The 21,536-nt window shown below is 41.3% G+C and overlaps 1 protein-coding gene across 10 annotated transcripts in view; it reads left to right on the forward strand.

Annotated features, from left to right (window-relative positions):
* The window catches only part of LOC105840160 (tyrosine-protein phosphatase Lar), a 403,816-nt gene that overhangs the window by 275,504 nt on the left and 106,776 nt on the right, over positions 1 to 21,536 (forward strand). For all 10 annotated transcript variants that reach the window (XM_012686967.3, XM_012686969.3, XM_012686974.3 and 7 more), the window contains 2 exons: positions 1,881 to 2,012; positions 3,538 to 3,696. In XM_012686967.3, coding sequence (XP_012542421.1) covers positions 1,881 to 2,012; positions 3,538 to 3,696 — 291 coding nt within the window. The remainder of the gene's footprint in view (positions 1 to 1,880; positions 2,013 to 3,537; positions 3,697 to 21,536) is intronic.

The following is a 21,536-nucleotide window of genomic DNA, read 5'->3' on the forward strand; positions in this document are numbered from 1 at the left end:
TGAAACGATCGTATAAACGTCGACATTAGCACGACTTTGCCAAGATAAACATTCTTTTAGCACTCTCGGCTGGAAAATCACATTTTATTATTATCCATTAGTCTCGTTGTGGGGTAACGGCAAGGCCGGGGGCAGATCAAGATCGACACGTTCGCGACTGTAAAATGATAAGACAGGAAACCTAGATACATCTCGGCGTCTCGCGCTCCGGGGGCGTTGGCGATCCATTTTCGCTTCACTTTGCTTTGCATTCGAGCTCTCAACTCGCGGAATATTGCTCATAAACGACGCGTCAATTTCCTCCCCGTCTTAGGATCAACGCAATGATCGCAAAGTTCCGAAACCAATTTAGTACAAGCGGGGCAGTCTCGTTCCAGATAGCGCATCTCTCTCTCTCTCTCTCTCCCTCTCTCGTCTCTCCTCTCTCTCCTCCTTCTTTCTCTGGAAGCCGCTCGACGCGCATCGCAGCGCGAAACGCGGTGCGAGTCTGACAAAGGAGCGCGTCACGTTCATCCATCTTGCACCGGTCGTCTCTTTATTCCCGAGGTTAAAAGCGTAGCGGCGGAGGCAGTTTGGACTTCCCGCCGCACTAAATCCACTAATTTCGGTCACCGACTTCTGGCCCGGTGCATTCGTGTAGCCACCGCACCGCGCCGCGCGATCGATGACGGGAAAGATACGCCGTTCTCGTCCGACGAGTATAAATTTCGCGAGCGCAATCAGATCGGACTTTTACGACGTTAATTCGTAGAAGGCTGCAAACGTCCGCCTGAAAATCGATACAATTATTGGGAGCGTTATTCTCGGGATCTTGATTCTTTTTCGGGATACGCGCAGATCTGCCCCGCGATTTAATATTAAGACGCGTCCTGCTTTTCTCGAACGCTGGCCATTTTTGCATGTCGAGAACTTTCCGGTCCCCGAACTGGCAAATTTGACGCTCGACGCTGTTCATCTCCGCGTCTTCTTCTACACTTTAACGTAAATCTACGAAAGCCATTCTAAATGATGGAAAGCTGACTAATGACCCGAATTGCGAAAAGGAGACTAATTACTCAAGCAGAGCTGATGTAGAAAGAAAATATCTGCGTAACCGAGGACTGCAATTTTCCTTTGCAAATTAACGTTTTCCAACGTTGACCGGACGGGCGAGCGAGCGTAACCGTGAACTTTTTACTTAAATTTTAACACGAGAAACGAGAAACGTTAAAACGCAATTTTCATGAACGAAGGGTTCAGTTTTATATAACTTCCTGCTACTTGCGATTCTTTCTGAAACGGCCACGTGATTTCCAGTCCAAATAACTGAAATAATCTTTATCTAGGTACAATTTCACTATTTTATCCTATTTTTAGAGCTGTTAATTTAAACTTATTTAATTATGTAATAAAAATATTAATTTAAACTAATATTTTTATTATACGCACAAATTTAATAACTCGTTTCGTTGCGTTTGAAATCAACTTGATGATTTAATATGAAACTGGTTGCGAGTGGTATAAGTATTTAAAATTATTTTTCATCGTCAAACAAGCTTTATGTACTGAAAGCAATATCATTGTGAGAAATTGCAGAAACTGCATTTACATGAAAAGAATATTTATGACGCGTTTTGCAAGAATAAGTCTCACATAAATTGAGATGAATCAAAAAGACACTCGCAGACTTTTTGCACTCTCTATCCTCTCGCCTCTACATCTCCTATTATATTTTTTAATCGATGAGGGAAAGAGAACTTTTATTTTTGCGACGAAAACGCGCGTTAAAGCGGACGAAATGCGTTTCAAATGGCAGGCTGGCCGCTGACCGACCATCACACAGAAATCCTATTGTGAGCCGAGTCTAATCAGAGAACCCCTTGTGATCTTTTTGTTCGCAGGCCCGCCGACGATCCTGGTGAAGCCGCAATCGCAGCAGGTGAAGGCAGGCGGGATAGCAAGCTTCTACTGCACTGCGGAAGGAGCACCGCCGCCCCAGATACACTGGCGAAAGAACGGCAAGAGAATCTCACGTAAGTCCGCGCACTCTTTCGCACATTCCCTCTTCCTGCTCTCTGAAACCTCCGGTTTTGCGTCATCCAACTGTCGCCACCCTCGGTTCGTTGGGAATGCTCGAGGGTGCGCTCTTTGACGCTCGACCTGTGCGAAATCTGTGTCTTCTCGTCGTTTCACGGAAACCGGCGCGCGGTGAAAAAGAATGAAAATTTTATCGAAATTAAAAAGTTTGCCCGACCTGGTTTCTCCGTTTTCACGTTTTTCCTCGTACCGTCTCTCGTCCGCACTCTCATGCATTTTGCCGCATTTCTTCCCCATCCTCGTGCATCTCGCTGTTCTAACTATTCTTAGTCTCTGTCCAGCCGATTTTTGCGCTTGTCCAACGTTTGCGACGGAAACCGAACGAGTTTTGTTGGATATTTCGTGAAATGCAGATGTGTCGTATCTGATCTTTTTGTTAGGTTTCGCACGGCCAAACAGTTTGCGACAGGTCGACATTACGGTACTCTTCCATAAACCGGATTACAATAACCAGTATAGTAATTTCTCGAAAATAGTTGCATACATTGACTCACTGCATCTATTGCATCTGTAATATAATAGCTTTCATAGAATTTGAAATCTGTTCGTGTAATATTCATGAATTTCGCGGTTAATTCGTTTGACCTTTAGTAAACTAGGAATGTATTTCCATAAATTGGCTATTATTATACAAAAAAGCGGTTTGATTTAATATCCTTTCTATGTCAACTAAAACGATGTTTTGTATTAAACTTTCTGACAGAGAATGGCTAAGCATACATTGCAAATTGCTAATAAATATAAGTGAAGTGATTCAAGTTTATTCTTATGTATACGTATATTTGCGCGTCATGTTGAACTAAGTGAACTTCTGCTTACTGCGAAATCCCGAAATGCCAATTTGTAAATCGAATCTAGAGCTCGAGCGTTCGCGCGTTACATCCTCGTACGTTCAGAAGGACCGGCAAATCCCGCGAGATGATTTCAATGATGACGCGCGATGGTTTCGCATAACGTACGGATTTTGATCCGCGGAATGTATGTGCCCGAGCGACCGGTCGGTCGGTCGGTCGGTCGGTCCATATTCACCGTCGGCGACTCGCTAATCCGACGAGGAACACTCGACGAGATAATGGCCAGCGACCGCTTGTAACATTCTGGACGCCAATTCGCGGTGAGAGCGGGCGAACGGACGGACCAGGAGAGGAGACGATAACAGGGGCGGGCTACCATCGCCGCCGTCGCCGCCCGCTCTCGAAATTTATACAGACGCGCGATCCAATTCCCATTCAATATTTCTCGGGCCGCGGAATTGGATACGAGAGAGGACACACGTACTCCCCTTTTATTAGATTCCGCAACGGCGCAATTTTCGATCTTATATCGCCCGTTGCCGCCGCCGCCGATCATTTTCGCGCGCGCCCCTCGATCGTGCCGGTATTTTCCTCTCGCCTTTTGTGACGGGGGTTTTCCTTTTTACGGCGCAGACGTCCGCTTCAATCTTCCGTCTTATGTCGACAGAATCCCAGTCCCGATACGTGGTGCACCAGTATGAAAATGGTGCTTTACTGCGGATCGAACCTGTCAAGCCGTCGCGCGACAATACCAACTACGAGTGCCTAGCTGAGAACGGAGTCGGCGACGCTGTTTCAGCTGAGGCGACGCTCATCGGTTACGAAGGTAAGTGAGATTGCCGTTATTAGCATTCATTAACACCGACGTACTAACGAATCACCCATTCTTCGACGAGGGAAAATCCTATTTCTCAAAGCAACACCATTTTTGATACAATCAACGCTTCATCTTAATTATCGTATACTTGGTAGGCGGACGCAAAAGCAAAGCAACTGTTACGGCAAATTCGATTGCCCGCTCTTCAAAATCGATTTATCTGCTTACGTTATATTTCTGCAATAATTTCGGAATTCAGCTGCAATTGAATTATTTTCTGTTATCTTTTACTTTTATTTTTTAAAATATAAGTTAGAGCTATCATTAAAACTTTGCGAAAACTATCGCAGGGCATGTGTTGTTAACACGAAAGAAAGATGTGATATTTCAATTAATTATGATCGAACGAAACAAGCGCGCGGAGATAATTGAATCCTTTGTAAACAGGATGTCGTCACGCACGGCGAGGGTGTCCTGCGAACAAAACGTACCTCCCGCGACGTATACGTAAAAGAGATATATCACTCAAACCTTGTCGCGTAAAATTTTGCTTTTACGACAGCACCGCATGAAAGAAAAAGAGGGGGCCCTTATTCTGAAACTGCATGTCCCGGCATAATTTTCGTCGGCAGGCTCGTGGACTCAAAAGGACTACGTTATACGATACGGCGGAAAGTTCTGGTTTTATCCTTCCGATGGTGGTAGTGTGCGCCGAGCACACGGATTGTGTTTTATAACAAAGTCACTTGCCTTGGGGACAGTTTTCCCGGACGATATCGCGTAATAACTATTAGCGCTATCGGGGATGTCGCTACGTTGTTTAATATTTAAAGGAAGCTTCCGGGGCAGCTGCTGCCGTTTGGTAATGTTCGAAGCTTTAAGCTTCCTATCCTCGTACCATGGAGTTTGACTGCATCGCGCGCGGATAACGGCTTCGGAACTGTTTACTGATTTAGACCTCACTTAAATGCACTTCGAGTCGACATGGATGGCGTATCATTCATTTATGATTTGTCCCTGAATAAACGACGGTCCCGAATGACCGATTCGATCGCGCTGCCATTCGAAATCGCCACCTCTTCGAAAATTTAAATTAAATCTTTTTTAACTACACGTTTAAAATGCTGACATTGCAACGTTCCTGGAACTTTGTTCGAACAACTAGTTCTCGACATAGCCAAGCATGGCGGGATAAATCTTTCTGAAATTAAACAGAAACTTTGCCACATCTTGCCGGACTTCTTTCTTCCTCTATTTTCTTAGCTTTGCGGTATTTATACGGAAGAACGGTTGGCTTAATAGCGTCCGATTCGACGACCAGACGGCAAACGACGTAATGGGTGAAGAAAATAAAAAAAAAATCACCGCGCCGCGAAGCCCTACCGTTTTTCCCCGAGAGAGAATCTCTTGAACTTTCGCAAAATGTTTTAATTGGCTTGGCCAGCTTTTTAATTCGATTCTAATTTCGCTTCGTGGATTCACGTTCACTCGTGATTTCCGCGTGATGAGGTAGAAAACAACGTTCAACTTTTGCATTTCTGACCCTCCCGCACAGTTTTTGCGGACTTTCTTCATTCCGTCTTGTTTTTCACTCATCGATGATGCCGTGCCGACCCCGATCGTCCAATACGCGCGTCAGAGGATTTTTTTTTTGTATCTCGATTGTCAGACATTTCCTGTCAATGCTACTTCCCGTCCGACGGCCGGTCCGGCATTTCCTCGTAAATCACGGATATTCACTTGATTCTCTGAAACCTCCGCCGCGATTTCAATTTATTTGTTATAAAGTTGATTCCGCCCAGATGAGTCTGTTCCCACGGGCGTAATAATAATGCGCGCGTGCGTGGACTACCGTGAAATCAGTATCCGTTAAATTGGACGTCAGTTTTTGCCGTGCTGTTTATTCGCATTCCTATTTTATTTGCGAATCATTAATACGCATTGGTCGTAGAGAGAGAGAGTGAGAGAGAGAGAGAGAGAGAGAGAGAGAGCGCAGACTTCCTGATAAATGAAAATAATTTCGTCAGCATCACAAAGCAAAATATTGTACATTCCACGTCGACTGTGCCATATCGTCGTCCCGACCGACGCTTCTGCTCGCGCTCCAAATAATTTAGCGCGTTTTTACCCCGGCTGGCCAACCGAGATATTTTTTAAGGGCACTGCGAAAAAAAGCTTTGATGAAAGACAAAGTTAATTCCGTCTGTTCCGTCCGTGTGTTCCGGAATTAAAGGTCAAATTAAGGCTCTACGCAGGGAACGAGAGCAACTGTCGAGAGAGAGAACGCGTTTGTTAATTGCATGCTAAATCGTGACGCATACCACGAAAGCTGAGCACCTTTTTCTCCCTCGTTGAGAGCTCACCCGATTAATTGCTAACCGTCGACAACACACGCGTGTACGTTTATGTTTGTATATTTTTTAAAACGTATCCTCATTTTTACATCGCGAAATGTGACTACCGCGAGGGTAAAGCGCCACTTTTTGCGTAAAAAATTGCATTTTTACATCTCGCGTAAAACTTTTAAGGGTGATTATCTCCGATATTTTTTATTTTCCCCCGGCTAAATCTCCTCAATACAGAATCTATTCAAGGCGAATATAATATTTCTTGATAAGTGATATTTTCGCGGACCATGTGTTTCGCTATTTGCTGCCGTACGTAAGCTCGTGTCGGCCATATCGACCCCGCGACCGTACGTATACCACGCAAACTTCGTTATCCAATCCATTGATACGATAAATACCTGCAAGCTCGCGGGAAAGCCTCATTCGGATAATGCGATTAATTGTTAGCCGAGGCATGTAATGATATAATGACGTAGCGATCGCGCGTGGTTATACGATACGCGCATGCAGAAAACAAAAACGCATAAATGATTGGTCAGTTAATTGAAATATTGACCGAGCATCTGCACAGTTTACTTGTTTTACTTATCGCATTTCCAAAATAAATTCTTTCGATGACGATTAGGAGATAACGTTACGTTGAAAACAATAATTATGCACTGTAGAGTATTGCGTGCGTGTTAAAGAAGAAAATCGAACCTACCATATATCGAATGGAGATGTCTTCCCGTTAAATCTGATGTTTTGTATAACAATAATAATAAAATTTTCGATAAGTGCATCACGTCTTCGTGCTTGTATCGCAATTCGAACGCTTGTAAAACCACAATAGAGGCAATAAATGCGAGGTGATGCGCAAGTAACATCGGATATAATGTAAGGATCAACGAGCATTACGGGAAACACCGCCATCGCCGTTGTAGAATTTTCATGAGAATTTCGTTTCCTCTTTTCCTCCATCGCGTAGTATTGCCATTCTTTCTTACGGCAAAAATCTGAAAACCATTTCGAGATACGGTCCGGAAAACAGCATACTGGCTTTTGTTGTTATTATTGCAATTTTATTCCATGAATTTCTCATACCTAACATGATTCGAAATAGATCGAGACAGATATCGTGTCACTAGAAATTATTTGTTTGCTCTTATCGTAATCATAAATACACTTTTAGCGATAAAATTATGTCTGGCTAAAAATCATGTAATGTATAAATAAAGAAGGAGAGAGAGAGAGCATAGAGAAAAAATAATAAAATTCAAGAAATATAACTATGACGCAAGTAAGATCCAAATAAAAAAATAAATTATTACGTTTTTAATTTTCCCTGAATTGAAAAACGTATGATATTCTGAAAGTAGAAGACTCGCGCAATATTTTGCCTCAATAAGAACAAGATGTAACGATTCCTGTTTTATTGAAACCGTGCCCGTTTTGTTGATACAGATCGCTATTGATATTTCAAGAAGAAAAAGCTTGATATGAAGGGAAGCGTCTGAATTTATTGTTTGAGCAAGAACAACAGACGATATCTGAATTCAATGCAACGGTAATTGCATGCCGACAAGTAACGGGATAAAAATTTGCCGATTTACGCGGGAACGTGATAGCGACACGACAGTTTCTCCTCGCTCCAGGATTCCCCGAAGCGCAGCTGCCGTTCTTGCGAGTCGCGCGAGCAAAAACGCGCCGTTGAATTATTGGTTGCGTTTCTCTCGACAGGATAATGTCGTTTTCCGTTGATGTGTTCTCGGATCAATGTTTCCCTCGCGCGGACAAAACAACGCACACCCGAGAGCCCCCGAAAGTTCCAGCGGCAAATAAAAGGTGTACTATCCGACAATTTTCGCTCTCCGCGATTTCGCTATGGGGAAAAGTCATGTAATATTGAAGGCGGGCTTGTGTGTCGTGTCACGTTTTCGCTCCCGGGGCGATTCATCGTGTGCTCTGCCGCTAAATGCACAAAGTATATTAACCCTCCTGATGACGGAGGGTGGCCCAATTTTACGTTCCCCGTAGGGATCCGGAATTAAATTTGCACGAGGACTAAGTGGCGTCTTTGGTTCTCGTAGCCGCGTTCGGATGAACTATCCACTTCGTTCAGCACGCTTCGCATTGAAACGTCGAAGGCTCGCACGGAATTGCCGTTGTCTCATCTCCTTCGAAAGTCGATCGCGAAATAATTCTTCTAGAACGCCACCGTCGGCCAATCGTACCAACGGAATACGGAAGCGGGGGAATGATACCGTTTTAATTGCCGCCGTATAATCGGCACCCGACGTAAGAACGCAATGGACGGTTGACGGTATTCAAAATGGAAATTGCGTTAAATCCTGCACAGGCGCGAATAACGAATGAACAATGGTTGTATGGGGAAACGCTGCGTTACCTTGTTTCTTCCGCTTTGCCGCAGCTCGCAGAGCGGTAATTAAGAGAGCGCTACGGTGCAAGGATCGATGCGTCGCTATAACAACGGTATTATTTTAATGAGAAACGTTGTAATATTCATTTAAATTTCTTACTTCCATGAAGCATTGCCTTAAATCTCGACAATTGTTATAAATATATCTAATCTTCTGAATTAATAGGTTTGTGAAATTTATCACGGGAAATGTAATGAGCTTTTAATTTACGAATTGTCTAATTTTGGTTCAATTCAAAATGGATTTTAAATCAGTAAAGCTGTTGTTAAAGTTTGTCGTAATCTTTCTATTTACAATGTTGAATATTTTTTCCCTAAATTTATTTATAAAATTAAGTGAAATTACTTGGGTCTCAAAAGTCAAAATCGAGCGACTGAAAAAAAGTCCTGTAATTTCAATCATTCTTATAAATTATTTTTTCATCGATATATTTTCTATTGGAGAATTTTTTATTCACAAAATTATGGAAAGATGCATAAGAATTAGAGAAGCAGTGAACTAAGACACTTTTTCTTTCAACGTTACTTATTTATCAAGTCAAATTGAACTCATTGCAATACATTACCAAACTTTAAGCGTAGTCGGAGAGTAGGAGTTAATGATTTTAACTTTTAATTCAATTCGAGTGAACAAGTGTTCGGCCGAATGCAAAATGCAGTTAAGTTCGTGCCGATTGTTTTGCCGTCATCTTCGAGTTTTAAAACTACGGCACTTTGCTTCGAAACGTAGAACCGGACCTACGATCGGAGCATCAGCTAAATCCGATGCTCAATTAACAAGCTACATCATGATTCCTTTTTTCTCTCTTTGCTCTGACCCGTACGGTATCTGATCTCACGTCGTCGAAGCGATTCGCCATCAGCGACTTTTTTCCCCGATGCGCTTTCGTCTGACGCGTAAGAAAAATCCAGAAGAAAACACGCCGGAGTGTCTCGCCCGCTCCGTGTTCCAACCCCGCGCGGGAATCCGCTCCCCTTTTGGGTGGGGTAGTTCGAACGGAACTTTTGCCAAGTCCGACGTTTTAATTCGAGAAGCGATTGAGCACTCTCGGAAAAACGAGACTACGAGGAAACTAAAGTCGTCTCTCGACAGACATCGTAAATAAGCACCGGATTCCGCTCGCCGTATTCGCGTTCGCTATATGGAAATGTCGATTTGAGTGTCAACGTGCCAGCACTCGTATTACGAAGTAGTTAAGAAAGTGGAGACTTTATGACCGCACGGTTTAACCGCTATTTCCAGATTTCCGGTATAAAATCATTAGTATCCGAGCCAAGTAAGGTTTAATTAATTATAATATCAGCGTCATCTGCAGCCGTTTTTATTATATTCAACTCGAATATCATTAACGATTTTCCCAATTTGATCATAAATGGAAGCTTTTAAATTTTGAATATTAGAAACGAGCGTCCTGATACTTTTAACATTATCTTTTTTTTATTTTAATACATTATAAAAATCAATAAAAAGAATGAGTGTAAAAAGAGGACGTACTGAAGGAATAAGATATATTCATATATTTACGGATAAAACTACTATAAAAAAGCTAATTAACTTTTTATACTTTAATAATTAATTTGTTTAATTCGATTAACAAATGCAAAATGCAAAAAATATTGGTTTTTATACGAATAAAAAAATTTTCCATTACGTTGAACGCAGAACTCGAATGTTTTGCAAATATCTCTCATCTTTATAATAAAATATTTAAACTGGATGAACATAATTTAACGAATCCTTTGAGATATCGACGATAAAAGGTTTTTATTTCATTTTATTTCATTTTTTTTATTTATTTTTTGACATGTACGCACGTTTTCTGGTGCAGGCACATTTAAATATTAGTTTATAAAATAAAATCTATTGAACTTAAAAATTGCGAGAGACAATGGAATATTTGTATTTTACGAGCAAAAGTGTAACGGATAATCCATCCAATCGTACCATTCTATGGAATTCAAAAGTCAATCTATTGTATATTGGGAAAATCGTGCATTTCAAAACCATAAGCCGTTTGTTTATCTCAATGAGCGATCGTTGTCCACTAATCCCACCGTTATATATGGTAATACGAACTTGATCTGGACATATTTAATTGCCATTGTATATCATCATAACTATACAAATGAAAGAAATCTTTTAAAGAGCAACATAGTATCAATATATGGAATGCATTAGGAAATTATATGCAGTTGGTAAATTTGTATTAAATTTAACATATATTCCATATTCCACTCTGAAATTTTGAATGTTAATTTAACACAATCAATATGTTAGAGGATAATACAAATGTTGTGTAAAAAATTAAACACAAAAAATGTAACACCGACATAATTTGTTTGAAACAAGTTGTTGCATAATTCTTCATAAAATTAACCGTCAATACATTTATACCTAACAAGTACATTTTATTCATTTATCTTAGAATTTACGTTTCAAAACGATATTATATTTCTATTATTTGACTGTAACATTATTATTATTGATTTACCCATAAATTATTTCAACAATAAGAAATAATGAGTATAAATTTAACACAAAATATTCAAATAACATAATCACATTATAATAAATTAACGTACAAGTATGTTAGAAATTCAATACAAAGTTTTAACAAGGGTCGGTTTTAACATAAATATACAATATTTTCTACTGTACACCAATAATTATACTGTAAATATGTACATTATACATATAATTCGAATCCCTCCATTACACAAAATTCTCGCTGCTAGCCACTGACTTATGAGATTCGCCGTTCAACGATGTGTTTTTGAAAGAGAGATTAAACGCTATTAACGACTCCAGGATAATCGATTGAGCGTGATGAGCATCACGCGGAAGCATCGAGCAGCTCAGGCAGAAGTATCGATACATCCATGGTACACCGGAACGTGAACAGCTTGAAGAGACTGCGAACTGTCAATCCCCAGATATTGTAACGGTCGATTGTAAACCCGGGTGCGAGTGGCGGGTTGAGAGCGCGTAGCACGCGCCGTGGGTGGACAATATTTACTCCTGCTTCGGAGAAAAGAGTGGCGGGATTTCTGTTTCGAGCATGGGACTCTTTTGTTTCGTACGCGGAGGGGTTGTTTTCTTTCTCCATTCCGTTTGTTTGTCCCCTTCCCCCGCTTTCGTTCCCGAGTCAACTCGCTCCCCCGACCCTGCTTCTCCTTTTTGACCTATTCTCCCGGTTTCGTAGAGCTTTTCTCTCCAGGAGGTGGAGAGTCAACGGTCGTGGAAGCTCGGCATCGACCCTTACAATTGAACACGGTTTACTCCACGAGAGTCGAGAGTGAGAGGACAACTCGCAAGGAGCGAGGAATTAGAGAAAACGCATAAACATCCCTCCGTGTGTGCAGTTGGCTGCCTCTTCCATTGCAGTAAAATTACAAGCTGGGCGTACCTCTAGGCGAGCTCTGCGAACTACTATCGATAGAAAATCAACCTTACCTTCTCTGGAAAACGGTCCGTGAAACTAGTAGTAAACGACCTCGCGTTTGCGCCAGGATAGAAATCGAAATTATCTCCTTTTCCGGGAAATCTTCTATCGAAAAAGAACGAAAATTCGATGGCGATTCTAATTGCGAAATTACTTGAAAGTTAATGAGTCTTGGCAAGTCAAGTTGTCGAGCTTCGATCACGTAATCCTCGAACGAAAAAGACGAGAATCGTAATTTTTTTTTAATTTACTTACACTCCGCGAACACATACTTATCTAGGTTTTTCTTTTAAATAAATTTAAATAAACTTTATTTAACAAATGTACAATTGTGCTCTCGTCAAGGCGATCGACAAAATACAAGATAGTATTTCGAATACGCGTAAGAAATCAAATTTCTAGCGAAGAAGGTTTCAACTAGAAATTGCACCAAAAGTCTGCAGGCGATCGGACGGTAGATATCCGCTGTCCAGTATCTCCGCGAGCAGAAACTCACCGATTGAAGCCTGATCCGCAATGAAAAAGCGGAGGGCAAAAGTTTCGAGCGGTAAGAAGTGCGGGACGTCGCCCGAGCGAGAATATCTTTCCGGTTTGTGAAAGAGTTTCGAGCGCGAACGAGAAATCGAGGTAGAACGATAGAGAGAAAACGAGAAGTTTAAGTTAAGAAGGTAACAGTCAACTTAGTTGGAACGTTGGAAGGCGGCTTTGTACTCTCTTCTCCCCTTGTGTGCTCCTATCTAAACCGTCGCGGCGGTTCGTCCGGAGAATTTAATTCGCCCGAAAAAGCGGCACCTTAATTAGCAATTAATTGGCACATAAATTAGCTGCGAATTTTCACCCACGGCATACTGGTGTATATATAGATATATATATACATATACATACATATATATATATATATATATCTTCGTTTATCTATCTCACCCTCTCTGTCCGTCTGTCTTTTGCTCGCCTAAACCCTTTCGCACATCCCCTTCTTGGGTTTTTTCTTCGTGCTAGGCCACCAGCCGCGACAGAGATAAGAACGTCGGCAACTATTTCAGCAATCTAACTTTCTCGCGGTTCCCGGAGAATTTCCTGCACGGTGGTATTCGCCGCCTCCTCCCTCTCCACCGTTCGCGGCACTCGCGAATTGCACTTGTAAGCCTCGGCAATGAAACCGACCTCTCCGCCAGCGACGACCTCGAATGATGGTGACGCTTCGCCGCGGCGATAAAACACGCGCGACGGGCCAAATCGACGAGCAAAGCCTCGTAGAGAGAGATCCTCGGCGTCCTCCATCGTCCCGGGACAACCTGTAGCTTCGCGTCGGCGAGAATTCGCAAATCCGTTTGTATTGCGTAGCGTAAATCGCGCTTTGATGTCTTTCCAGGTCGAATGTTCGCAGTAACGTTCATCGAAATGAACGAAAACAGACAGCTTTATGAGAAACGTTTGGTGAAAACCTTTGTAAACAGGCATGACTTTATGAAAAAAGAGATAGCGTGATACGTTTGTAAGGAGAGAAGAATGAATGCCGAGGATGGTATCTCGCAATACAAAGTATACTATTTTTCGATTGTTCGCAAAAAACGAACAGAAAAGAAAGTTTCCGAAAAAACGCGGATATAATTCTGCGAGAACATCGTGGCAGATAACAATGAATTATGGCAATAACGGAGAACAAGGTGGAAAAAGAGTACTGTGGAAAGGAGAAATGCCGACTATCGTACGCGAGGGCCATACAAATTGATTCTTTTCAGACTTATCGGAGAATAATGTAACGTTTGACAATAGCTGTTTGGCCCTTTCGAGCAGGAAGGTGATAACGATTGGAAGAGATCCCCGGGTGAACATGAGACGAGAAAAACGAGAAAGGATAGTAAAACACGTGCTTTTATTCGCCTCTCCATCCGCGAATTCAAGGAGTTCAGGTTTTAAACGGCTCGGCCTTTTAGAAATCGCTCCCGCGTACTACATTCACCTTTATAGAAGTCAATGATATTTGATCTGCGATTTTCTCTGCTGAATGTACAGATACAGACACACTCCCCCCTCCCCCTCCTCCCCCACACACACACATTCTCTCTCTCTCTTGCTCAAACGAAAAACCATTATTCGCAACCACGAAATGGTTTTATGATTTTGTGCTCCATTTCGATTCAAACCAATTTTCGTGGCTTACCGTGATCATTCCTTTATATATTAAATGTCTTGGAAGTATCGTTGCCTTGTAGTCAAACTATTATGTTTTGAATAAAATCTATAGTAGACAAATCTAACCATTATTATCTAGCTTATTATTGTTTTCATTTTTTTTTTAGTATTTCGATGATTACGTAAGAGAAATTAAAAACATTTTAAAAATAAGATATAGTTAAAGAAATTAAAAACATTTTAAAAATAAGATATAATTAAAGTTAATTAAAAAAACAAATTTTTCTTGTCCTCTTCATTTGCATAATCTTGAAATTCGGCATAAAAATATGTCTTTTAATATTACAATATTAAAAAATTTACCATAATATTATAATAACTTGGTAGGGATAAATTCTGTTTTTTAGTATTTATGGTCGAAAGAATATCAAATATTACAGTACTAAGATCTCTGTATCTATGTGTGTGTATAGATATAAATGTACTTCGCGGCTTTGCTTACTGTGCTTTTCTACTCTCCATCTACTTATTGTAACGAATTTGTCGACTTCCTTTACAAGATTCTGCTTTTTCGATCCGGACATTTTCGCAAAAGTAGAAAATGGAATTGTCTTCGTCGCGGAAATTCTCTTGCCGAGAGTATACACACCGATCACCAACAAATTCAGTAAAACATTTAGACAAGCAATGCCAAGACGGTCGACTACGACTTGAAATAAGCAGTTTTTAATTGAAAGACTACAAGAGTCGGATACAGCATGAATTATGGAATTTTTTTTTATTTGACCTACTACTACCACCAAAGTGTTATTTCTTATATCGCTAGAGCGTCTTCTATGATCCGTGGTGTGCGTGATTCGAGGAGTGCCTTAATTGGAGATTCTCTGCCCCGTAATTGCGACTTCTCGTTCTATAATGAATTATTGAGTGGGATGCGTTCTGGCGAGTTGTTTGAAGTTTCGCTTCTAATATCTTATTTATCTCTCTTTAGTTAATGCATTTGGTTCTCTCACGAACAACGTTGCTGTTCGCTCGTAATCATTACTGCTGATATCTCGATTTCTCGCATCAAACGTTACATCGCCAATAGTTAAAAGTTTTACCTTTTCTTTGCGATAGAATGAATTTGCTTCTGCTCGGCGATCTTAGCAAAATACAGTGAAACCAATAAGTATTTCATGTTTAACGTCAAATCTATTGATACGAAAGTAAAGAACGCAGCACATAATATGGTGTAATGGCTTACCTCTTGAAGTAATTCTATGTAAATTTTACGCCAAAGCTTGTGCATTGTTCACGTCTAAGACTTACTTCAAAAGTTTTAGAATTTACGTAGACTTACTTCAAGACATAAGCCATTACACCATGTAATGTGCTATGTATGGCCCTAGTACTTAATTACGCTAAAGTAGATAACATGTGTGAAAATTATTAGTCTAAAAAATTTTTAATCGTTCCGTTTATTCTTTGCTCGGAAAGTCTTTTAAAGCGAGCTTAAGCCGCATGAGTCTACGATTAAAGTGCCTGCGAGCCAGCTCGGTGTCCTCCCTGGGGCAATTCTAATGACCGACTTTACTTCCCGTCACGCTGTATTTTTTTCTCCCGACGTTTCTCTCATTTATTTTCAAGCTATGAAACGCGCGAAAGAAGGCCTTGCGAAGTAACCGAAAGGGGTAATTATTATTTATACTACACAGATCATATATATAAAAGGCGAGAATTTGTAATAAATTTGTTAAGGCGAAAGCAAGCGAGGTAGAACAAGAAATACTGCATATATTCTCGGAACATGATTCGTTTGAAGCGTTAAAAATTATTATGATAAAACTGTGATTATTAACCACGAAAACGAATATTAGAATCCGACATTGCGGTAGAAATTGTGGTAGGTATATAATCGTCTCTTATCTGTTCTAGAAGTTTACCGATCGTTCAAGAAAGCCTCTCTCTCACCAATCGTGAGTGAAGCACGTTACGGTTAATGCATTCGATAAGTCTCGTTTCCTTGCGCGATCTGCCGCATTATGCGAAGCTAGACAGGAGATCGCCGCGGCAGGAAGTTTGTCTCGTAGAAAGGCTATTCGTCTCCTTTACTTCCGCCGGGAGACGCGCACGTATCTCTCGTCGTTCTAATCTCTCCTGGAGAGGAAACTGACGGGGCTCGCTTGTCCTGAAGGAAATACCGAGACAAAAGCGACCGCTTTTCCTGTCTCTTTTCCTTGTCTCCTTCTCCTTTCTTCATTCCTTCTGTTTTCTCTTACCCGTTTGCTACCATCTTATATGCGTGTTCGACTTTAGGAGAGACTGAAATAAATATGAATTTCACTCGACAAAAGCTGGAAGTACCGAGACCGCTCAGGCCGACTCAAACATGGCGAGAGAGAAAGAGAGAGAAAGAGAGCAAGGGTAGTAGAGTAAAGCATCCCTGCATCCTACGTACGTAGAAGGCGCTTCCAATCGACCGGAAAATCCGATTTTCCCGGGAATTAAGCCCGTAAGGGCGGATAAGAAAGAAGAACGGACTAAACGGAAACTTGGGCGGCAGGTCACTTCCGGAAACTTGAACCACGCAATATGTACTGATATAAGAGTCTGCCTATGCGTGGCGAAAGATTCTATCGAAGGAAATGACCGGAAGTTTCCTTTTTAACATGTAGTGAGAAAAATTTTAAACATCATATTATAAAATTTTCAACTTTTGCTGAAAAATTCTTAAGCGTCAACCTTACAATTTGTATGTGTCAGAAATAGATAAAATAATGAGAAAATAGTAAATTGTTTATTATGAATATATCTATCTTAGGAACTTAAGATTTTATATGGTTTTTTTTTTTATATACAGTGCTTCTAAATCATGCTAATGCATTTGACAATGATGCGACGATACATCAAAGCCGTCTGTGATTATGCGGAATAATTCACGGAATTACGCGTTGAATATGCATTGTGATATGCGATGACGTCAACTCAAAAACGGGAGAATTGCGTAGGATTCCCGTATATTTCGATGGACAAAGTTCGATCGCTCTTTGGACCGCCATTTACGCTTGATTATTACTATTACGGCTGTTATTATTATTATTATCATCATCGTCATTATCATCATTATTCTACATTAGCCCGACATGTTGCTATTCTACGCGCGCGGCAAAAATGTCGACAAAACAGACGGACAAATAATATGTTGAATTATTGAATCGGTTATAAAAGTCATATCAAAATTTCATCGCGCATTGTTTCGACGGAAAACAAAATGCACGGAATACATTGTTCAGGCCGGTATAATCGATAATTAATATTTTGAACGAGTTATTTACTCGGCCGCTGACATTATTTGCCGCACGATATAAATCAATCATATAAGCCATACATGCGTTACATTTTGATTTTATATAGAGTGCGTATTCTATCTGTGCTGTGGTTATCCAAAGTCGGATAAAGAACGTTCGTGGCGACGCGTTGTAAAGGATGTAAAGCGATGTAAAGCGATGTAAAGGGACACTGAAAAATATTCACGTACAGGGCGACTTTCTGTTAGAAAGAAAACGCAAGTAAGAGGATGCCGGGGGTTGAACAAAAACGAAAGAAAGGATAAGCTTAAGACTTTCGAAGAATAGCCGGAGATGAAGCGACAAGCAGAGAGAGTACTGAAATTCGACTACCCGATTACTAATCCGGTAGGCGTTCGTCTCGTGGCGCAACTCAATTTAGTTTGCAGATTGAATCACGCCAGCCGAAAAAAGCGGATTCTGATTTTTTTTTTATGAGAGAAGTCGGTAGATTCGAGAGGAGGTCTCTTCGTCGCGACCATCTCCGTCTTTGTGGAACGACTTCCCGCACTTTTCTACCTTTCGCGTTGTATCGACTTTCGCGCGACCCTACGGAAGTACCTATCAGACAATTTCATTCGCACTTTGCTTTCGGCGTCCCCTTTCTTCGACTAAACCTAAGATCGAAATTGTTTCTTCTGTTATACAATTACGAGGGTCGGTAACTGACTGCTTTTTCCGCCGTGATAAAAACTTACATGGAAACTGTTGTTATACAGACATCATTAAGACCCTGTCGTCCTTTTATGAAGAAATAAAAAAACCTAGTATTAGCAAGCTAAAAAGCATTGTGTGCTGAATAATGGATATATTTTTTTGTTAAAAGAATCCAAATATATGTGAAAAGTGTTCGAAATAATGAAACATGTGTGTGTTTAGCCGTATATCATTTTAGTGAGAATAACACGACCAAATAATTTGATATGCAACGTTTTAAAATGCACACGAGCTTCGCGTAAAAATGATCGCGATAAATGACAAGAAATAACATCGCTTTGAAGTTAAAATTGTGGTTTAATAATCATTTTGACGACCGTAACAATTATACGAAATTTTTGCATTAACTATCATGGCAATGCGTTAATCATTTTTCTGTACAATATAATGAGATTCATAATTATCCCTGTATAAACGTTATATGCATACATGAAAAAGTAATTTAGCATCCTAATTAAAACAAATTCAACTAACAAACTAATTCACATTTCACATTGTATGAAATGTTTTAACCACTCGTCGTTCTTCATTAAAAAACTTCCTTTTCTCGAAGCACATGCCGTGTGTATATATATACAACTTACGCTCATTCGTTTCAAGTGTATACACTAAACTTGGCCGCCAATATTTGTCTCGCCCGCGCTATACGTTACATTAGGCGAACGGGATGTTTCCCCAAATGGAAACTGTCGTGTCCGTCATCATTGTTCTTATTTCCTCACGGAGTGAAGCCAGACGAACCTTTTCTTTTCCCCTTGAGACTCGTGTAAAGGTATGGAATTGTCTGTCTGACCCCTTCTAGTCACGAAGACCGAGACGCGTAAGATGGACGAAGGGGACCCGAGCCGGAAAACTCGAAAGCGCACCTCGCTAAAGTACCGGACTTTCCATCTTATTCCTAGAGTTTCTCTTCAGCTCTCTCCCCTCCCCCCCTCCCTCTCTGTCTCTCTCTCGGTCTCGCGCAGAACCTTAACGACGCGAAGGAAACCGATTCGCTGACCCTCCGCGGAATTGATAGTGGGAATCCTAATTGCCCGCACGTAGATGTGGATCGTCACGGACCATCGATTGAGAAACGAAGAGCGGATGGACGTGGTCTCGCGGGATGAAAGTCTCCCGCGGGTAAAGCGGCACTGCAGAAAACGTCCGCTATTTAAATCAAAGGTAGAAGCGCGCGATGCCGGAAATGCCGGCACAGCCGGCGGGCATTGTCCGGTAATGAGGGCAATCAGTCGGTGAAATGATATCTCATCATATTTTCATTAGAATAATGGTCGAACGAGTTGGAGAGAGAGAGAGAGAGAGAATGAGAGAGAGGGTAAATCGGCGGAAATAGAAACAGAGAGGGGAAGTAACGAGAGAGAAGGAACGAGAAAGAGATGGGGCGAATTAAATCGGAGAAGGCGCGAGAGAGATTTTCGCGTGAGAAAAATTGACGCGCACAAGCAATGGAAAAAGGAACATAGAAAGATTCGCCGCGGGCAACCCGGGGGTTTGAAATCCGCATCGAGGATATTCGGAGGGGAACGCCGGCCGTCCTTATTTGTGAGTTCTGATAAGTTGGCCGCCGAGCTGTTGACGCTGGGCTCGAGTGCCTCGTTACCGATGTTCAATCCTCGCGGAATATCTCGAGGGGTGAGGAGGGAGAGAGGTGAGGCGCTCTGGCTTTAATTTCACGCTGTAACGACGTCCGACTTCGCGAAACTCGATAATCGGACGACTTTGCCCGGCAAAGTCCGCGAACGAAGACAGAAAACCCCTCCTTCCCCCCGCGTAGTTTTGCGCTGTCGCTGAATGCGTGGGAGTTTATATCTAGCGTACGAGAGCTCTTGTTCTAACGTTGCATAATCATATTTTCTATGCCCTTCCGAGCTATTGCGCTATAAATGACTTGTAAAGATTTACAAGAGAAACTATTTGAAAAAAATGTTAATTTGACTAAATTTTTCAATATTTATACATATAACTTGAATACGTAATACATTTGAACAGCAATACAAGTATTTATATATTTAATTGAAATACATGTAAACGTTTGAACTGAAGAAATTGAATTAAGTTGAAAAATGTAGTCACACTAACAACTTTTTTTCTCGATATATATGCATTGATAATAAAATTACACAGAAACATAAAACTTTCAAAAATGGTCTTTTTTCGACATTCATTACATTTACATCGAGACACATTCTAACATTTTAGAGATTTTTGCAGTGTTTCCATTATTGTAGCAAATTGTTATATTATTAACTAATTCAAATTATTAATGATACTATAATTGTCTCGCGTTTCAACGGATCTATTCCCGTATTTATATTGTATTATATTGTACCGTTATAGTCTTCGTTCTCTATATTTATATCGCAAATTTAATATTCCCTAATACAGAATTTCATTCTCTCCTTTAATATGTAGAGATTATATTTTATATTAAATACACATACATTCTATAGTGCAAAATGCGTGATATAAACATGGCTTTTAATATGTATATGCAGTATTGCAACAGAGAGAATATAAATTCTAGAATATTCCTGAAATATTCCCCAATCAATTACGGCGAATCGCGTTCAACATCAGCTTGCATGATATTGCATCTTGCGGATGGTTGCACACGGTCGAATTTAGATTTATATTCATCCAGATTTATAAACATTCAACGTATTCATGCGCGATCCCTTTCTGCTTCACGCGGCAAATGCACCGGAATGTATCGCGTCCTCCATTTTCACCCGCAACGCATAGAACACTTCACGTCTTGAGGCTCGTATATACTTTACTTCCAGCGCTTTTTCGAGCCGCGTCCGGCACGACGAGCTTTGCGTTTCGGCCTAAACCGGATCCCACGTACTCCCATAAACATGGAGGACGAGCTCTTCTCGAATTTCCATCCTCGTTGGTATATGTAGCTATGTATACGGGCGCGCGGCGCGTCCAACCGATGGGGGTCAAGGGGGTCGAAGATTTAAGGGTGCGGTCCCCAGCACCGAGTGGCCGCACGAATAAGTTGCGAGCTCTGAAGGATGGGCTCCATCTCTCCTCGTCGGTAGGATCGACGGGGGGTCCGATGCCCGGCTACTTAATATGACCGATAGGAGTCTCGGTAAGCCATCAAAGTGTACCGTCCGCACCGAAGCTATCCTACATCCCGGGGATGCTGGGTCAGCCATATTAGTTATCGTCAGAAACCGAGCAGCTTCTCCCTCTTGCCCCCCCCCCCTTTCTTTTCGGGGCGCTTCCATCACCGGCTGTGTCCCCGCCGTTGGAATATGCAACGTCGATGGAAAACGCCGGAAAACGCCGAGCGACGCTTTTATGTCCTCAAATTACCGAGTCTGAAACGGGACTCGGAACATTTTGAAAATTTTACAAGCCCCAGTTCCGCTCGTCGCGACGTCGCCGCCATGAAGCTGCGCGTAAACGTTGGATTGAAGTAACGCGGAGAGAGAGACAGCTA

Source organism: Monomorium pharaonis, chromosome 6, assembly GCF_013373865.1.
Source record: "Monomorium pharaonis isolate MP-MQ-018 chromosome 6, ASM1337386v2, whole genome shotgun sequence".
NCBI lineage: Eukaryota > Metazoa > Arthropoda > Insecta > Hymenoptera > Formicidae > Monomorium > Monomorium pharaonis.